At 38.7% G+C, this 19,429-nt stretch overlaps 1 protein-coding gene across 7 annotated transcripts in view; it reads left to right on the top strand.

Moving 5' to 3' along the window:
• Positions 1-15,266: 15,266 nt before the first annotated feature.
• REEP1 (receptor accessory protein 1) overlaps positions 15,267-19,429 on the top strand; it is a 30,549-nt gene continuing 26,386 nt past the window's right edge. For 4 of the 7 annotated variants that reach the window (XR_011920006.1, XM_072406605.1, XM_072406606.1 and 1 more), the window contains exons 1-3: positions 15,282-15,416; positions 15,585-15,705; positions 17,733-17,846. Coding sequence is in view for 6 of the 7 variants with exons in the window: in XM_072406605.1 (XP_072262706.1) it covers positions 15,349-15,416; positions 15,585-15,705; positions 17,733-17,846 (303 nt within the window). In the remaining variant the exon portion in view is untranslated. Of the gene's footprint in view, positions 15,417-15,584; positions 15,706-17,732; positions 17,847-19,429 lie in introns of all 7 variants that reach the window. The other 3 variants (XM_072406603.1, XM_072406604.1, XM_072406602.1) reach the window with 3 other exon arrangements.

A 19,429-nucleotide genomic window follows, 5' to 3' on the forward strand; every position in this document is an offset into this window, starting at 1 on the left:
GTGTTGTCAATACAGAACTGATTTTATTACAGGCTATTGCAACCCAGATTTCTCTCACCCCTGGATAGCGCAGGGCCATTTTTACATTTCTGCTATTGGTTTGACTATAACTTTAGCATTGCTTCTCACATTATTTCACCTGAATGCACTTCAGGTAGATAAAACCCCCTTATGCAGCCAAAGTCAGAGTAGAAAAGCCTGTCCACTGCCTGTAGTTACAGACTGGGACCTATGTTCTGTGTAAGCAATCTTCCCATTGCAAAGGTCCAACACTCTCCTCACTATAGTTCAGCAATCAGCCATGCTGCCCACTAATTGGAAAGATCACTGCTTCCTTGCAGAGAGAAAGGGTCCCTCTCTGGACATTGGACAGGCTTATCTACCCACATGTGTTTTTTTTTCTTATTAATTAATGCATTGATGTACCTGGAATGTGTAGCTAATTTATATTACATGTTTAATTGGGTTTAGGGTAAGAAAGTAATACAAATATATATCAAATACTCGAAATAAATTGGATCTGGAGTTACACTTTAATTGAATTGGCTGTCCATAAATTCCTAGACTGTTGGCAGCCCTTCAGCAGGCACTAGCAAAAGTTCATTTTGGCTGTCAGGACATGTTCTAGGTTTAAAGTAATGTAATCCATGTAATAAAGTGCACATACATTGGACATTATGGGCTCTTATCATAAAACAGGGAATATGGCATTCCCCTAAATATTCCCTGGTAGGAATCAATTACTGCCACTGAAACACATGGACCTGGAAGATTCCTACTGGGGAATGTTGGAGGGAATGCCTGATTCCCTGTTTTATAAATAGAGCCCTATGTACAGTATACACATGCAAAGACTACCCCTTGTCAGTCATGACTGAATGCCCCAAAATACAAATCTTTGGCAAGTAAAACAGATCCATTTATGAATTTTATCTGTGTATTTAGCTCATTGGCACCTTTAAGAGTTTATCAGCATAGGGCTATGGTAGTAGACTTCCATAATAGGCTGGACTTCTAACATGTCTACTCTGACAGGGAGAGAATACAAGTAAATTAAAGAAGCTTCCTTGGTATATAATACCAGTTTTGCATCAGCATGTCTTTGTTCATTCCTTTGGTCTAGCTGCCTTTTCATTTCTCCTTTACTCCATTAGTCATTGCACAGATGGGATAGAAAATTTTCTCCTAGCCCTGCCCATACCCTATTTTTCTTGTGGTTTTAAAGCCACTTAAGTAGATGAGTTGTATGTGTTGTATGTGTATCTGTGACATGTGCAAAACAGTTGCAGCCATGAAACCCAATCTCCTATAGACGCCGAGATTTCTCCCCGCATTAGACATTCACCTCCTGTGCCCTGCGCTCACTAACCGGTTTATCACCTGTTCTGGGATTGTCACCGCAGTACGAGACCTTCTCCCTTTTCATTAGAGGAAAATTTGGCAGCAATAACTCTGACTACACATATTTCTGTCTGCTGAGATGACAAAATGTTATTGCAATGAAATGATAAATTTATTATCCCTTTTGAATTAAAAAGGCAGCCTCGGGGTATTTGGTATAAATGTGCACGATGAGCTTTGTTTTTATGGAAGTGACATTCACATTTTAAAGAGTTTCTTGTGCCCGATTTATATTCTTTAAAGCAGAACTAAACCTAACTAGTAAAATATTGTGAGCAGGCAGGTTGTGTATTGCAGAAAGGACAGGCTTATAAAATAACCGTACCTGCCTAATGGCAAGTTTGGAAATACATTCATCTCACTTTGCTCCCTTGGGTGCCAACATCTTTTCCTTCTGTGTTTGGGATCTTCAGCCATCCTGATTGGCCAGACCAAAATGATGTAACTTCCGCTCATGTGTTTATTCCCAGAAGCTGGGGGTATGGTGAGATACCTGGCATTGTAAAGTGAGCTGTGCATGTGCAGTCCAATATACATTAAACTAAAGACCGCGAACGGTAAGTTTATTACTGTGATATCCCCTCCGCAATAATGAACCTGCCTGTCTTTATTTTAGTTCCAACTTAAAGATATTTGGATTAAGATTTCTTTTCCTTCTATTGATTATATGGCAGAGATCAGCATCACTTCTCTGCTATCAAACTCTGCATTGCAGTGACCCTAAAGCTACATACAGATAACTGCAAATGATTGCTAGGGACCATTTTCAGTGACTGTAGGAATGAACAAGCACTGTGGTGAACAAGCAGGAGGTGTTCTGCTGCATCCTCCCCATTCAGAAACAACAGTTGTCATTCCTGTAGGTAATTGATTTTGATTGCGTTTATTACATTACATTGGGAGACCACTGGCTGATACCAGGTCACATTCAGGTACTTACACTGCTTTTTTACTGTCCAACTTTTAAGCGTAACCAAAGTTCCCCTTCTAAGAATCCATGATCATGCAGCACGTGCAATGTCCCTTCTGCAATAAATCCCTTCTACCTGCTGAATCGCTCTGGGTATCTGTAAAAAAAAAAAAAAAAAACTGTGCATGAACAGCTTCAGCTTTGGTTGCCAGGATATCCAGCAATCCTGGGAACCCCTTTGCATGCCAGTAATAAATGAATGGCATTCTGCAGGAGTTATGTCATCCAAACCCAGATATTCAAGATGACCGAAGATTCTGATCAGGAAGAGAAAAAGAAGAAGATGGCGGCACCCTGCTAGGGAATGGGGATAGGTGAGTTTTGTGGGTTTAATTCCACTTTAAGCAAGAAGTGATGCCTGGTAATGCAATGAACGAATAAGGTTGCAAAGTACATATGTACAGAATTTTGTAAGTAAGAATTTATATATCAGTCAGATTTTAGTTACATCTAAAAAGAGAAAACACAAAGCCCCTACCATTCCATTAATGACCTAATAAAGAAAGGTGTATATAATGAATTATATGACAGACAGCATGCTCTGAATACAGCAATACTGATTTGTTATGTAAGCAGCTGTGTGCAGAGAAGTGCTGTGTTTCCAAATGAATGACTTTGTAGTGCTGGATGTTGGCTGATAAAAGATAAGTATGCTGCTGAATTAATGAGTCATTATTATTTCCATCAGTAGTCTCCATGGATGACAAGCAACAATTAGAGCGTTATTCAGCACGCTTATATCCAGCTTCAATTCAGGCAAAACTGTTATAGATAAAGCAAAGAAAGACAGAACCTCTATCATTGTTTAATGCTAGCTGTACTGCCATTGGGAAAATCTACCCTCATATCACATCATCTGACAGGGGAATATTCCAAATGGGGACAGAGGCATTATTAAAAACATGATAGAGCAGTGGTCGCCAACCTTTTGGTTGTCACAGACCACTCATTTCATGGACTCCGGACTGCGCATGCGCGGGGAGCTATGTGCCACTCAAAGGGGAAAACAGTTCCCCCTAAGTGACGTCATGATGCCATAGGCCTGCGATGGGAGAGTAAGTGGGTTTTGTCCAGAGACACAACTCACCCACCGCCCTGAGCCTGCTATCTGTACGGGGAACATAGTCCGCGGCTCTGGCCGATGCGCCCCTTCAGCGGGGTCCTTCTCCTGACCCCGCTAGGTGGTGCACCAGCCATAGCTGCGGGCCACCAACATTTTTTCATGGACCACCCGTTGGCGACCGCTGTGATAGAGGGTCTAACTTTTTCATCTTGATTGCTCCTAGACTAAGTTCAGATAGACAGCTGTCTCAGTTCGGTCTGCTGCTCAGCCTCTACTAGAGACTTGAATGGGACCACTTTTGCAAGCAATTGAAAGGTGTTTCCCAGAGGTTTGGAGTATAACAGCAGGAGAGAGATATCACAATAATGCATTGCAACCAGTACACCTCAAACGCAAAAAAACACATCCACAGCCAACCACAAATAGTAACCACTAACCACTTGTCTTAGGATTGTAAAGATAACTTTCATATGGGAAACTGATTGCCAATTTAGACCTCTTCTATAAAAAATGTTTTACTGGGACAGCAGCATGTTGGTGTAATGCCTAAACTCCCGACAAAGCCCTAAACAGGAGCTCTCCATGTCATCCAAAGCTTGTTGCTTAAACATTTCTTTACATGAAAAGTAAAATAAAATTCCTTTTCTTGGCTTCATGATATTTGAGTTTGAGGGAAGAGAAGGAAGCTGGGAAGATAATTGGGGGTCTCTGGCATTGGTTCCCAAGAGATGTTAGGCCAACAAGATGTTAAGCCCTAGTCATCATTCATTTGTAACTAGGGCTCAATTATTATCCTAGTTGCCTATAGGCACACAGGCTTTAGTGCCTAAACCTGTCAAAATAACCATATAGAAGCATAATCATACATACAACTTTTTTATTTAACTGGTCTTCACTCAAAATATTGTGGAACTGTGTAAATAATATAGGATGCATATGGGATCAAAGCCCCCCCTACCATCCATATGCCTACTGTGTACGAGGGAAAGTCCAGATCTTCCTATACCAGGATTACTGATTGCAGAAGAGAAAACTTTATAAATTGCCATTGCTGGGGTTTTGAAGTTGGATTGACTATCACTTACCGTAACCCATTACATACCTGTTCTAAGACAAAACCTCTTACTGACTCTGTGTTCTAGTTTCATTGGCAGTGTTTGTCTGTTCCACACATTAACCCAGATGACATACAGTATTTGTACCTGTTCTCATTATATTCTGTAGAGGTGTATACTTCGCTCACCAGGAAGAATCCGAATGTGTATTGTTCAGACTGAATGGAGGATGGTCAGTTGCAGCTTATGCATCAAACTCTTGTATGATTGTTCCAGTCCTCACCCTTAATGATATCAGTGATCAGCAGGTACAGGTTTTCGCCTTCCAATCTGCTATATACAGCCAGGTTAAACCTAAACCTTATTGTGATCATGCAGTCCTTCTTTTTAAAATTTTAGAATGCTTAAATAGTCGGTCACCCATATTCAGTGCTTGTATCACAAATTGCACAGTTACATTTGTATTCAGAGGTCCTAACTGTCACATGGAACCATACACCTTCATACCTAAATCTTTCTTCCCTAGATATCCCTTTTTTGATTATGGTGATGCATGGCAAGTTACCACTAAACTTGCTCCTACTGCCTGCTGAACTCATATGTCATCTGCCCACACTGCTGAATGACTTGGAAGAGTAATATCAGATACTCAGGGAATCGTCCTGATTTTCTGGAAATCAATAATCCAAGAGCAACTTTGTCTCTCCTTCTCTGACAAACTCTCCACATCTAACATTATCTTACACTCTCAATGTATCCCCTGAAGAAGCCTATCGACGAAATGTGTCGGCATTGAGACACTTGAACTCACTTAGGCATTTAATGAGGATGCTTCACACTGATGTTTGTGAATTTATTTTAATTTGATTATCAGCAATTGGTAATTTTGTACCCGCTTGGTGCAAAATACAACCTTACCTTTGCCAAACAAACAGCTTTCTCTATTCTTTCTGTTGTTCATTTCAATTTGGGGCCGGCAATCAAAAGATATCTAGTGGAAGAAGGGTGTCACTCTCCCTATTTGCTCTTCAGTTACCACTAAACTACTAGAAGAGTTATATTACACTTATTTTGATCTCAAAATATAAAATTTTTTTTTTTTTAATTTTTTTATTTTAGATTAATTTTATATTTTGAAAACCAGTATAAAGGAAAAAGTAGTGTTAAAAAATCAGCCATATTCATCAGCCATAATAATTAATCTTGATGAATAATAATTCATAATGATTTATGTACCAGGGGGCATGTTAAGGGTCGTTTGCTTACGTACATAACTTTGTTTTATACTGTATCTTTCTTTTTAATTTCCAAAGCTTGGGTGTGTACGTAACTGGAAGTGTTTCATTTCATTTCTAGAACATACTGTTATGTTAGTTCATTTTAAAACCCAAGATTTGAAGGAAATCAATTTTAATGTGTTTATGATAGCTCAAGCATTATGCTTTAATGGCCTTTATTGTGGCAAGCAGATACAATGTCAAGATTGAGAATTATCTCTGTGCTGAATCAGGTTGCACATGTGTAGAGACATATGGCTGAAGATACATGTGTCGTTACATTAACTCACAAAACATAAGTGTAATAGTCCAATCTTTATTACAGTTTGAATGGCCATTTATAGAAGAATATCACTATTTGGAATTATGATTATCCAGGTTATCCCGTTATCCCGATCCTGTTCACCCACACAATCACTAAATAAATCCCAAAGAATGCTGGAAGTACTGGGCTTGTACCTGGTGAACCAGAATAAGGCTCTTTAAAGGTAAATTATACACCTACCTCCCCAATCCCAACTCAACATGTAGTAACCAATGGCTCCACATGACAGCTCAGCAACTAAAACTTTTCAGAGCAAACAGTCAGCAATGGCAGCCCCGTTTTTTTTCATAGGAAAGGCTTTAATGGCTACAACCATGAAAATGCAATGCAACTGCAAGAAATTGATGCTTACCTATACCAGAGTCCATGTAATTAAAACTTTCTTCATGCAACACTTTTGAGCATCACATGCCAGTAAAGCCTCCATGATCCTCCAAGCAGCCTGGTGACAACACCTGCAGGTATATTTCAGATCCTGGGTATTTCCCATATATATATATATATATATATATATATATATATATAAAAAGACTGTCCCAGGCTCCACTCCTTTGTTCCATAGCATTACTTCATTATTGTTCATAAGTGTTCTGTGAACAGTCCAGAACTTGCTCCCTGCAATATATATATATATATATATATATATATTGGAAGTGGTTTCTATTCAGACACTGGGCCTGCTTTATTAAAACTCTCCAATGCTAGAGAGGATACACTTTCATCAGTGAATCTGGGTGAGCCAGCAAACCTGGAATGGATTTCTTCAGTCATTAGTTGCTGTTTGCCAGCAAATGTTTTGAATTATGAACCAGATCCATTCAAGGTTTGTTGGATCACACAGCTTCACTGATGAAATTGTATCCTCTCCAGCCTTGGGGAGCTTTAATAAATCAGGCCCACTGCCTCTATTTATACCGCAGTAGCCACAGATACAGAATTGTACATCCGAATATCGGCTTGAGCTATTGAGTTCTGTACCACAGGCTTTACTTTTTATCTAGAGCTGAGGACCAAATGTAATAAAAATGTAAACAAAATAACCTAATATTCCATTGAAATAGCAGTAGAAAATATTAATATGCAATTTACCCATTTGCTTGATTGAAAAAAATACTTTAAAAAAAGTTAATTATTTGTCATTATGCAACAAATAGAGAAAATGCACACAAGAAGCCATACAATATTTTAAGTAGCAATAACAGGGCACTATGTAGACCTCTTTGGGGGTCACAACCTTGATGCACTTTCGATCCATTGTGCGCTAATAAATCAAAAGATTGGTCAAGGGTCTGATCACTACAAGAGAAATATGGTATGGCCTTGTATATGGTTACATGTAGGCCCCCTTTTACCTATTAACTTGTGTTTCCAGCCATGCATTCCTGATAATTAAATTGCATTTACTTATTAAAAGAAAAAGAGCTTTTCTTATTCTATTCCCTCGCTGGATTAAATATGCAACACAGAAGCTGCGCGTACATAAAATATACATTAGCAGCAGAGATTCTGGGGGTGGGGATACATTTAGCAAAGATGTGAAGCTTGTTCGGTTTTTCCGTTTGTTATGTCAGTGTGGATGTTACTTATCACAGCGGCTGGGCGATGCTCTTTGTTCTCTGGTTGTCTTACAACGCCCTTCTTCCTTGGCTGACACATCAGGTCCTGAGATAGATCTGTAGAGGAAGCGTACAGCAGTTTTACAGGAAAGAACCCTGACATATCCCACTTTTTCCATCAACAAAATAATATCTGCTTAGAAAAATATGCTTTTTTTTAATAAATTAAACATTCTATCCTTTGCACGTGAAGTTTATTAGTACTGCCTGCTTCTGTTCTGTAGGTAATAGAAGCATCTTTTTTATTCTTATTTTTAAAGTGACCGTCAGCTAAGAACTGAGACTTTACAAACAGGATGTGAAAATCATGTTGTATTGTATCAATGTATAACTAAATGTCCATTGTTGTAAAAAATGGATGATATATCACTGTCCTAGGCCGGTACTGGTAAGCACGTGACTTGATTGTATGTGGTGGCCAGCATAGCACTGAAATGGAAGTGTTTCTAATACAAAGTCCTATATTGTAGCCAACCAGTCTTTAGATGTGGTGGCTCTTTTAGTATTCCTTTTTTCAGTTATTTCTATTTCTTTATTTCTTTTAACCTGGTGATTCTGTTTATAGCACATTTTATATACCTAGGTGGCTACACTCACTTCTTCATTTTATCCATGGAGAGATTCACGGTTGTTGACCATGCTGGGCTTTAAACATATAAGAAAAGGTCAATGGGTCTAATTTATTAAAGCTTTCCAAGACAAGTGAGGATATACTTTCACCAGTGAAGCTGGGTGATCTAGCAAACCTTAAATGGATCTGGTCCAGGACTGAAAACATTTGCTAACAAATAGCAAATGCCTTTTACCCTCCCTAGCGGTAACCCTGAGTGTGACTCGGGGTAGAAAAAAGTTGCTGAAAGCGGTAACTCACTCGACTCACACTCGGAGTATGTAAGCCTATGGGAAGTAATAGTAAATACAGCGCTTACCTGATCCGCCGGCGTCCCGCGTCGTCCATCGCCGCGATCCTTATCTTCCTCGTTCTTCCGGCGTCTTCTGCACACGATGAGTCACCAGGGAGTTCCAAAAATTGAAACAAGGCTCCTTTTGCAGAAGGGACAGGTTTTGTTCCTCCTGAAATAAAAAAAGTTACTTGCCTGATCACAATTTCTTAAACACAGGTAGTCCCCAGGTTACATACGAGATAGGGACTGTAGATTTGTTCTTAGGTTGAATTTGTATGTAAGTCGGAACACGTACATTATTTTAGTGAATGCAATCAGGACAGATGTTTATCTCAACATATTATTAGCGTGGTGTCAGTTACTGTATAAAATTCCCAATGTGAGCTAATCACAAACAAAGCAAAAACATAAAAAAACTTTATGTAGCCTAGACATTCAACTTTTGGCGCAAGCTGTGCTTTGATATGCAAAAAGCAACAACTGCAGAGTTTGTCTTCTTGTCTTGGTCATTAAAGAGTTACAAGAGGCTGCAGAAGAACTCAGTCTCAGCTGTGTTTAGCAAAAGATTTCTTCTGCAAGTCATGCAAACCGCCCCCTCCCCCCTATCAAGCCTCCATTCTGCACACAAACCAGCAGGGAAGCCCCATTCATATCTAGGAGTCGTCTCTATATCGGATGTTCTTAACTCGGGCACTATCTGTATACTCAACTGTTCCCATTCTTGTGTGGGTACTTCCGTCCTCTTCTCTTCCTGAGGTTTCCTGATCTTTAGCCATCTCTTTTGGCCGGAATGACATAACTCTCTCTCACATTCAGTCCCAGCAGTATTTTTAAAATATAGAAATCAGACAGGTATGTTTTATTGCAGAGGGGACATTTCTTACCCCTTTCTACAAAAAAGATCTACCGGCTAAGTGGAGCTAAAGTACCACTTAATAAAAGTGTGCTTCTTTTTTTTTTTAATATACACGTATACATATTTTTGGTTTGGTGTCACCCTAGGCCATGCACCCTCTGTGAATGTGTTGTAGTATTGGTGCCAGGGAGAATGTACATATGCATGGACTTCAGACATGGCTGCCCTTGTTCATCTCCATTACATGGTAGTATGATGGGAAAGATAACATTATTCTTGCTTCCAGTTCGCAGAACTATGTTTAGATTGTCAGTTTTATGGTAGTACTGTTGTGGTTCACCACCGTCAAAGAGTCCTCAACCACAAAGCTCTTAGTTTTGACTGCTATGCGCCCAGGAACATTGAGGAGGTATTGTCATGATGGGTTATCTTTCAAACGAATGAGAGCTATTGAAATCTCTTTGTAGGTGTTTGAAGGTGGTGTGGTTCTTGAAGCCTTTAAATGCAATGGGCCTGATTTATTAATAGATAAATCAGGGTTGCTGTGTCTTGTTTTTTCTTTTGCGACATAACTGTACCTCCTGCTCTTCATATATAGTGAATTCACAATATACCTACCATACTTGTTTCTGGCACGGAAAGAGTACTAATGATGCATCATGATTAATTTAATACCTATCCACCATAAATTAGTAAATTGTCGTTGATCAGGTATTTTCACATTTCATCTCATGCTTCATAGGTACAGAGCCTGTGATTTGGAGTAGTAGACCACCCATATTTCTATGTCTCTGATTGATGATCCATTTGTCTAGCACAGACAGAGAGAGAAGACCTCTCCTGGGGCTAATTCTGGCAGATGGTCTCCATTTAGGTAACAAGCTCTTTTTAAAGAATGCAGATAATAAAAAACTTGGCTCAGAGCTAGCTTGACTATCTCTGTCTGTTCCACTGAGAAGACAGGAACCTATATACATAACTTTCCAACCTCAGGCAGACATTTCCTGACTTTTAAAAACCACCTACCTGTAACATCTGCAAAGTGGAAATCCTGACCTAAAGTTGAGCCTGTCCTAGCCAGACTCCGTCATCCAAATCAGACAGGATTTCATTTCCTGCCTTTCCAACACTGTTTTGTATATTTTGCTAAGCTCAGCTTTTTTTTTAGTACAAGGGAACCTAAACAATATTAGAGAATAAAATGAGCCAAAGGGTTGATCCATGGACACATATCCAAACACAAAGCTTGGGTGCTGGCCAGTCCATATACATAACAAGGTGTAGCAGATGGTGCACTCACACGACTTCCAAGGCAACAAACGTGCAATAATTGTCCTTGGAAAGGATCTTTAATGATCCTTTCCAACGACTAACGACTGCACAATGCATGAACGAGCTCTGTACATACAGCACCGTTCTTCTCTATAGAGAGGGAAGGGGGAGAATGACAGCCGCTGTGCTCTCTCCCCTTCATTTTGATTGTTTGTTGCCCCATTTGTGGATCCGCCAGGACGGTTGTTCGGACGATGAATGACGAGTGCTGTACACACGCAAGATTCTCGTCCAAAATCGGCCCTGAGCCGTTTATCGGACGAGAACCATTGCACGTGTGAACCCATCCAAAAGGTGAAAAATGGAAAGACGATCAATATATAATGTGACATTCAACAAGCATTTCAGTGATGGACAGAAGTGGACATTGCTCCAATGAAACATTGCTCGCATAATGAAAATTGCAGTTATCCTGTCTTTTTTCTCCTTCGGAAGTTCAGTAGGTCTGAAATATATACTTAACTATAGACAATCAGATCTGTAAAAAACTCATATTTCATATTATCCATATTGTCCCTACACAGCAGTGTAACACAGTGATAAATACATCTAATTACCCTTTAAATGAATTGATTTTTCCATGCACAGCTTTTTTTAAAAGATTAACCAACACTGTTATTTAGTTATAGGTTGCTGTCAGTGGTTTCAATGTCCCATTTTCTTATATATGTTTAGAATATTCAGATATCTTTTTCTTGTTGATAGTACTAAATAATACTGTACAGCTAATATACCAGGAGATAAAGTTGAGAACATGTTCCCTAGCTAAATGCCAGCCATACACAGGCTCTGGGTATTTGGCTGATGCAATGAACATTAGAGGATTGCTTAGGTTAATGTTTCAACACAGAACTGTTAAAAGAGTGAAAAAAGCCATCTTCAGCAGCCAGAATGTGAAAATTAAAAATTAGGAGACAGTAGCATAGGAAGATCCCTGTTTCGAGCATCGCTTGTAATTATTGCTTTTTATCTGATTTCCCAGGGGATGATAACAATTGGTCACCAATCATCGATGATCCTTTTATTGCACAGAGATATATTTTATTACTAGTAAACCGATATACGAGGATCCTCTCCTGACTCTTATGTAAAAATGATTTTTAAAATGAAGTCATCACTAGTAATCAGAATACCACTTTCACTGTCTATTACATACAAGAATAATACTGCCCAACTGTATTCAATTTTGACATATTTGAAAGCACAATAAAAACAGAGTAAATGTAATCCTGAATCCTACGTATGCAATAGGGCATATTTCCTCATATGGTAATGTCTTTATGTTTGTTAATGTTTATGAAGGTTAATCTTTAATACAGACTTAGGTCAATTTTGGGGAGAAGCCAATTAACCTAACTACATGGAGGAAACCGGAGCACCTGGAAGAAACCCACACAAACACAGAGAGAACCTGCAAACTCTATGCATATAGAGCCCTGGCCGTGATTCCAACCTGGGACCTTGTGCTGCAAAGTCTGAGCCAGTGTGCTGGCCCTATATTTAAAATTTTTTTTTTTTGGGAATTGTGACCACGAACTGGACAAGTTTGGAAACCAATGGCCTGCTCTATTCAAAATGGAAAAGATTTTTAGGGGAATACATTTTAAGTTCTCTCTATTCTTTTAATAGAAGGTTCTTTCTAGTGGTGTTTACACTGTGCATCCATTACAGATGTCCTGGTCCACCAGATTGTTGTAATATTACTGTAGTATGCTATGCTTTTACAGCTATATCCAGTATGTTTGTAAGTCTATGAATATAGTGGTTTAGTAGCTTCTAGGTTCTCAGATCTATGTATATATGTGTGCAGTGAGATAAGGAGCAGAGCGGCTCACACTGGTATGTTGGTTGGTGATAATGATGATGTTTAGTCTCATGTTGGTTGCAGATGGTGTTGTTGGACTACACTTAACATCTACATAAGTGACATATAATATATACATACATATATATATCATTAATATCAAAAGCATTTGGTAAATTTATATCCTTTGTGGCTATTGAGGAAACAAAATACATATAATACATACATATACATACACACAATACATACAGTAACCTATAATTTTGACATCTGCAAGAAATGTCAGCAAAAAAACTTGCCTGTGCAGCCTAAATAAACAAAATGTCATAATGTTTCTCAAGTATTGTAGACTTTCTTTCTCTTCCCTTCCCTGATTTTCCCATACACTAATGTAGTCTAATAGGGAGAGCAGCCACCTAAAGGGAGTGTTGTAAAATAACGTTAGCATGAGCTACTTATTATGGTCAAGCAATATGTAGCTAAACAGCCAAAAAGGAGGGCAGTTGGCAGTAAGCAGATGACAAAACACCAAACCACAACGAAGATGGAAAAATCATAGTATATTAGCTTTAGGGTACATTCAGATATTTTTAGAGGGGCCAATATCTGGGTGTTTTTTATCCGTTTGATTTTTTTGGGGGGTAAGTTTGGCATTAGACACACTTCAACTAATTCTAATTTGTTTTTTATTATTTCCTCTATGGCAGTGTTTCTCAACCAGGGTTCATCCAGGGGTTTTTAGGGGTTCCTTGAGCAAGCTGTACCTCTCCCAATGGCCATCAATATGAGAGTTGTTCTTCTTACTAACCACTACACTGTACTGTGAGCTGTGAATATACAGTTATAAATATTTAGACAGAGACAATTTTTTTCTAATTTTGGTTCTGTACATTACCTCAATTAATTTTAAATGAAACAACTCAGATGTGGTTGAACTGCAGATTTCAGCTTTAATTCAGTGGGCTGAACAAAAAGATTGCATAAAATGTGAGGAATTAAAGCCTTTTATTACACAATCACTTTATTTCAGGGGCTCAAAAGTAATTGGACAATTGGCTCAAAGACTTGGACTATTCTTGAATAGCCAAGTCAGTCAACTTGAAAGCTGCTGCAGTAAAGGCCTGGCAGAGCATTAAAAAGGAGGAAACCCAGCATCTGGTGATGTCCATGAGTTCAAGACTACAGGCTGTCACTGCCAGCAAAGTAATAGAAATGAACATTTTATTGTCAGCTTTTTAATTTGTCCAATTACTTTTGAGCCCATGAAATGAAGTGACTGTGTAAAAAAAAGGCTTTAGTTCCTCACATTTTTATGTTATCTTTTTGTTAAACCCACTGAATTAAAACTGAAAGTCTGCAGATCAACTGCATCTGAGTTGTTTCATTTAAAATTATTGTGGTAATGTACAGAACCAAAATTAGAAAAAAGTTCTCGCTGTCCAAATATTTATGGACCTAAATGTAGTAATTATAGAAGGGGTTTCTTGATGTTCTGACAGGTATTATTAAGGTAAAAAGGAGAAAAAGGCTGTTTGATGGCATCCGAGGATGGTAATAATGAAGCTACTTAGCTAAACCACTTCATTAATACTGTCATTCTGGATGAAGAATGATTACAAAACTATAGCATCAAAGTAGGCAGTGTCACTTCTAACTCATGTCAGAATGCTAGTTCAAACATTAGCCCAATTTTTATGTGCAATTTGCTGTCAGAGACCCAAACAATGGGATATATTTATCTTGTTCTCAGACCCTTTGTACCTGTCACATGCATAATGAGATTTGTTATACTCTCTGTCTGTTACCTAAACCTGGTCCTACTTGGACATTTAGCTTAAATCAGCTAAATACATTCCAGGTTTATGAAAAAGAAAGGTGTGCAAAGTCTGAAGTTAGTTATATAATATATGATGTGATGTAAAATCTCTACAATCTCCTTCATATTTACCAGATCGATGTAAAATAAGTGCGAAGTTTAATATATTTGTAACACTTTGTTGCACTTAATGTGTGTCGAGGCAGGAAGGCCGTTGCACTACATTACTGATGGCAGATTTTATAATTAGAATAGTGTATTCTCAGTATTACAGTTTGTTAAAAAAAACACTATAGCCTGTGAGTAGTAAATCCTGTCCCTTGCCAGCATTAAAAGGTCCGGCACACTCCCCTGCGGAGCCAGAGCTAAAGTTCTCCAATCAGCAGGAAGCACGATCTTTTCTGGTCACAAAGCTTTAGGTTACGCTCATCATTTCCAGGTTCAAAGGTTCCAGGTTCAAAAGATGAAATATTGCATCAGATTTTTGCCATAAGCACTGCTTACGTTTCTAGAACAGATGTTATAACTGTGACAAGACTTAAAGTAAATGTCCAAGCAAATGTTAAATAAAGAAAATGCAATATATCCCTGCAATACATTTCTTGTGTTTTCTCCATCTAAAGATCTTTCAAGTACTAAAAAGTACCTGTTGATCAAAAATGTACTCCGCTCTTAAGCCCTGTTTTGGGCTGACAACATACAGCTGCTCCACCATACCCACACTCAGATCTACAACATATAGCCTAATCATTCTGTAGCTTAGGATAAAAAGCTCTTTGGCATGGATTATTCTTTTGTTTTTTTTAGACAGACCAAAAGTAAGCAAATAGGAAAAGTTCATTGTTGGTGTTACTTACACTTTAAATTCAATACAGAGAATATTTTAGAGGTATTAACAAAACTTTTTCCCTGTTCCTAGGTGAAGTGGATGATGTATTGGATAATATTTGCACTTTTCATGACATTAGAAACATTTACAGATATATTTCTGTGTTGGTAAGTCTTGAGATTTTTTTTCCAAATATAATATATAGAGACAGTATATATATATATTAATAATAAATGTTGCAGTTTTTGATCTGAGAATACAATATTGGTCACTTTTTGGAGCAATGCTATATTGTATCTCTATGTAATCTAATATATACTTTGGATATTTTGTAGGTTCCCATTTTACTATGAGCTGAAAATAGCATTCGTGGCCTGGCTTCTCTCACCTTACACGAAAGGTTCCAGCTTACTCTATCGGAAATTTGTCCACCCCACCCTGTCTTCAAAAGAAAAGGTACAGGAGCTTGCATTTATTTTATTCTATTTACACTGTATGGATCATTACCTTTGTAAATTTGTTCCCAGAGCATATTTCCCTTCGCCATCTCATTGCAGTGTTTTTTATTGCGGTACGTTGGAAATCTTTAAACTGAGCCCAGGTTCATATTATGCTGATAGAATACAGGCAGTCATGTATCTTAGAGGAGTCCACTTAGTCCACTTAGAGGACTTTGCCACTCCAACCGTTCTATGGATGACATACATATTCCAGATCATACATATACAATAAATATACAGTGTTCTCCCCAGAACACTCGGTGGGAATAAACTTTAGGTGGGTGGTGGCCCTTATATTGTGGGCTAAATCTTCAATAATCATCCAAAAACTGCGGGAGTGGCTAGAGAAAAGTGCTGGGTGGTGCACCTGGCTAAAAATGGCTGGGCAAAACACTGAGTTATAAAAACTATATACAAGCTCAAAAAAAAGTTGTGCTTTGTAATTGCATACACAAGCATTTGCAAACAACTGAAAATGTCCTGCAGAGACTGATAAGATTGCTCTTGGGTCTATATCAGGCATGGGCAAACTACAGCCCACGGGCCGTATACGGCCCAATAGGGATGTTTCTTCAGCCCTTTGGGGGGTCCGCAGCTCTGGCCAGTGCCATCCCGAGCAGGGTCAGGTAAAGGTCCCCGCTGGGGGGGCGCACTGGCCAGTGCAGCGGAACAAGTCTCCCGGATCTGAGCCTGTGATTGAAGGGTGGGCAGGCTGTGTCCCTGCACACAACCCGCCCACTCTTTCATCGCAGGCTCTGAGCCTGCGTCACATTCAGTGGCGTCATGATGGCATAGTCCCGCCCATTCTCCCATCGGCCCCTCTGTCAAAGTTTATTTCAGATGGTGGCCCCTGACTAAAAAAGTTTGCCCACCCCTGGTCTAAAAGTTTACCAGTAGGCACCTGAGATCAGTAAACAGTATGGTTATCCAACATTCGTCTGAAATTAGGCAAGGCTGAATAACTAGGCTAAACTTTGAACAAGCAGTATATACACAAATGATATACAGTACTACAACCTGAGCTGTTTTCTGTTATTAATACTTATTAATATTACACAGTATTTATATGGTACCATCATATTATGTAGCGCTGTACAAAGTTCATATTCATGTCACTAGATGTCCCTCAAAAGGGCTCACAATCTAATGTCCCCACCATAGTCATATGTCTTTAATATATTCTAAGGTCTATTTTGGGAGGTAGCCAATTAACCTAACTCCATGTTTTTGGGATGTGGGAAGAAACCAGAGTACCTAGAGGAAACCCACGCAAACATAGGAAGAGCCTGCAAACTCCATGCAGATAGTGCCCTGCTCAAGATTTGAACCCGGGATCTAGTGCTGCAAAGGTCAAAATGCTAACCACTGAGCCACCATACTGCCCAACTGTATTCAATTTTGACGTATTTGAAAGCACAAACAAAACAGAGAAAATGTAATCCTGAATCCTATGTATGCAATAGGGCATACTGTGTATTTACTGATCATCCAATATTAGACAATGCGTGATGCATATAGGACCTGAGCAGGTACATATATATGTGTTCTCCAGATTGGAGCATACAGAAGGCCTCCAATAATTGAAATTGATAATACCATCAATAGGAAGGTGGAAAAGATTGTAGGAATGGTGGAGAGAGCTGGCTTACTAGAAAAGGGGGAGATAACAAAAGAGTATTTTTACTAGCTGATCAGAGTTTGATTATAAATATTATTCTTCTTTCTGGGACAATGGTTCCTAGATGTGTCTACTAGTTGCTTCTGTAAGTACAGTGAGGCATACGGATGTATCAATGTATTCTTCGGAAAACTGGAGTGTGGCTCTAACTATGGCAGCATACAATGCCCTCATCTTGGAGGGCACCAACAGTGGTAACTAGGTCTAAATCATCTTGTCTTAGCTCAGCTGACTTTGCTTTACCTCTAGTGTTTAACACACAATGTTATTGTATTAGTTAACACCTTGCACCCTTTTAATTCTAGGAAATTGACGAATGCCTCATCCAAGCAAAAGATCGCAGTTATGATGCTCTGGTTCACTTTGGCAAAAGAGGCCTCAATGTGGCAGCTACAGCCGCAGTCACAGCTGCAGCAAAGGTAACACAAAACTTCATTCTCAACATACAGCATCATTGTTCATGTTCACATTCAAATAAGTGTTTCTTTTCTACCTGGTACATGAATGTAACAATAACAGGCCTCTTCATGTGATGCATGTGAACTTCATTATAGGGAGGGGGTTAATTCTTCTTCAAAGTTCAAAGTATGGAACATTTTTGCTTAACTTCAATCTGCTTTATTTACGTAGCTGTTCTGTATACAGGGTGTGGGTGCCACTCCATATTCACAGTAGCTGAAGCCAAATATTGACAGGCTGAGTAAACAATATTCCTACTGCCCTCCTTTATTGACCTGGTCAATTTGCAGGAATGAGCAACAATAATAATTTTATTTTGGTGAAAATTTCTGCAAAAATGCATTTTGCTGTTTGTGGAAATATGATAACTATATGATAACTTTTTAAAATTATTGAAAAGCCACTGATATAGTACTGTCAGGAAAATTGCTGAGGGAAGGGGGTCAGGTGCATTGATAGAAACTTGTCAAAAGTGGAAAAATACAAAGTGTATCGTCTTTTCCATAAGTAAAAATATGATAACTTTTTAGGCTACCTTTTAACTTTTTAGGTTAATTGCAATTGCTCAAAATATAGTATTGTGACCAAAAAAGCTAGGGGTGTTAGGACTGGAATAAAATGTTTACCAAACATGAAGTTTTTCTATAAATCAAACTTATAATATAGTCAGGAAAACATATTTTTGTGAAAAAAAAATAATATGCTTTTTTTTTTTTCATGTTTCCACATCCAAATAGCAAAGATGCCAACACAGTTACTGTGGTTCCATACCAATCAACACTGTTTCGGGGAAGCAACGGTCCCCTTTAATAAGGCTAAGAACAGACCCAATGTTCCCAAATCCATTTCCAATTTCAATTTGGATGTCAGTACAGATGTCAGTCAGATGTGATAATCAACCTTATTTTTGTATTCATTTCTCCAGAAATTCTTGGGGTGGAATAAACTTTGCAAACATTGCCTGGAATGAAATAAACACCCAGGATGTTTTATGAAGAGTACATTTGGGACATGCTTGTATTAGCACAGTGCTGAATCTGGCTGTTTATTTAGCAGAGTCTCGTGATGAGATGCTGCAGTACATTAATGGAAGTGTTGTCATTTCCACTTTCATCTGGCATCATTCTCTCCGGTAGCCTAGTTATATCAAAACATGATTCCACAGAATCCAAGCCTTTGTTGTACTTGTACTTCTGAAAGCCTGCATATTCCCTTCACATCTGTAACTCTTCACTGTAGCTGCATCTTTATTTTGTGTTTTTTTAAGGTGTTTACAGCCAAACCTCCTGACATCAGAAAACATGATGCACCGTTTTACTTTTTATTACATTTTCTGTCTTTATATTTAACCACTTGAGCTCCCGCACTTAAAAAAATCCTTACGGAGTGCTTGTTTAGCCTTGTTGATCACCTGTATACCCCTTATGGAATGCCTGTATACCTCATTTGGAGTGCTTGTATACTCCTTATAGAGTGCATGTATACCCCTTATGGAGTGCATGTATACCCCTTATAGAGTGCATGTATACCCCTTATGGAGTGC

Source organism: Pyxicephalus adspersus, chromosome 3 (genome assembly GCF_032062135.1).
Source record: "Pyxicephalus adspersus chromosome 3, UCB_Pads_2.0, whole genome shotgun sequence".
In the NCBI taxonomy this organism is placed as follows: domain Eukaryota; kingdom Metazoa; phylum Chordata; class Amphibia; order Anura; family Pyxicephalidae; genus Pyxicephalus; species Pyxicephalus adspersus.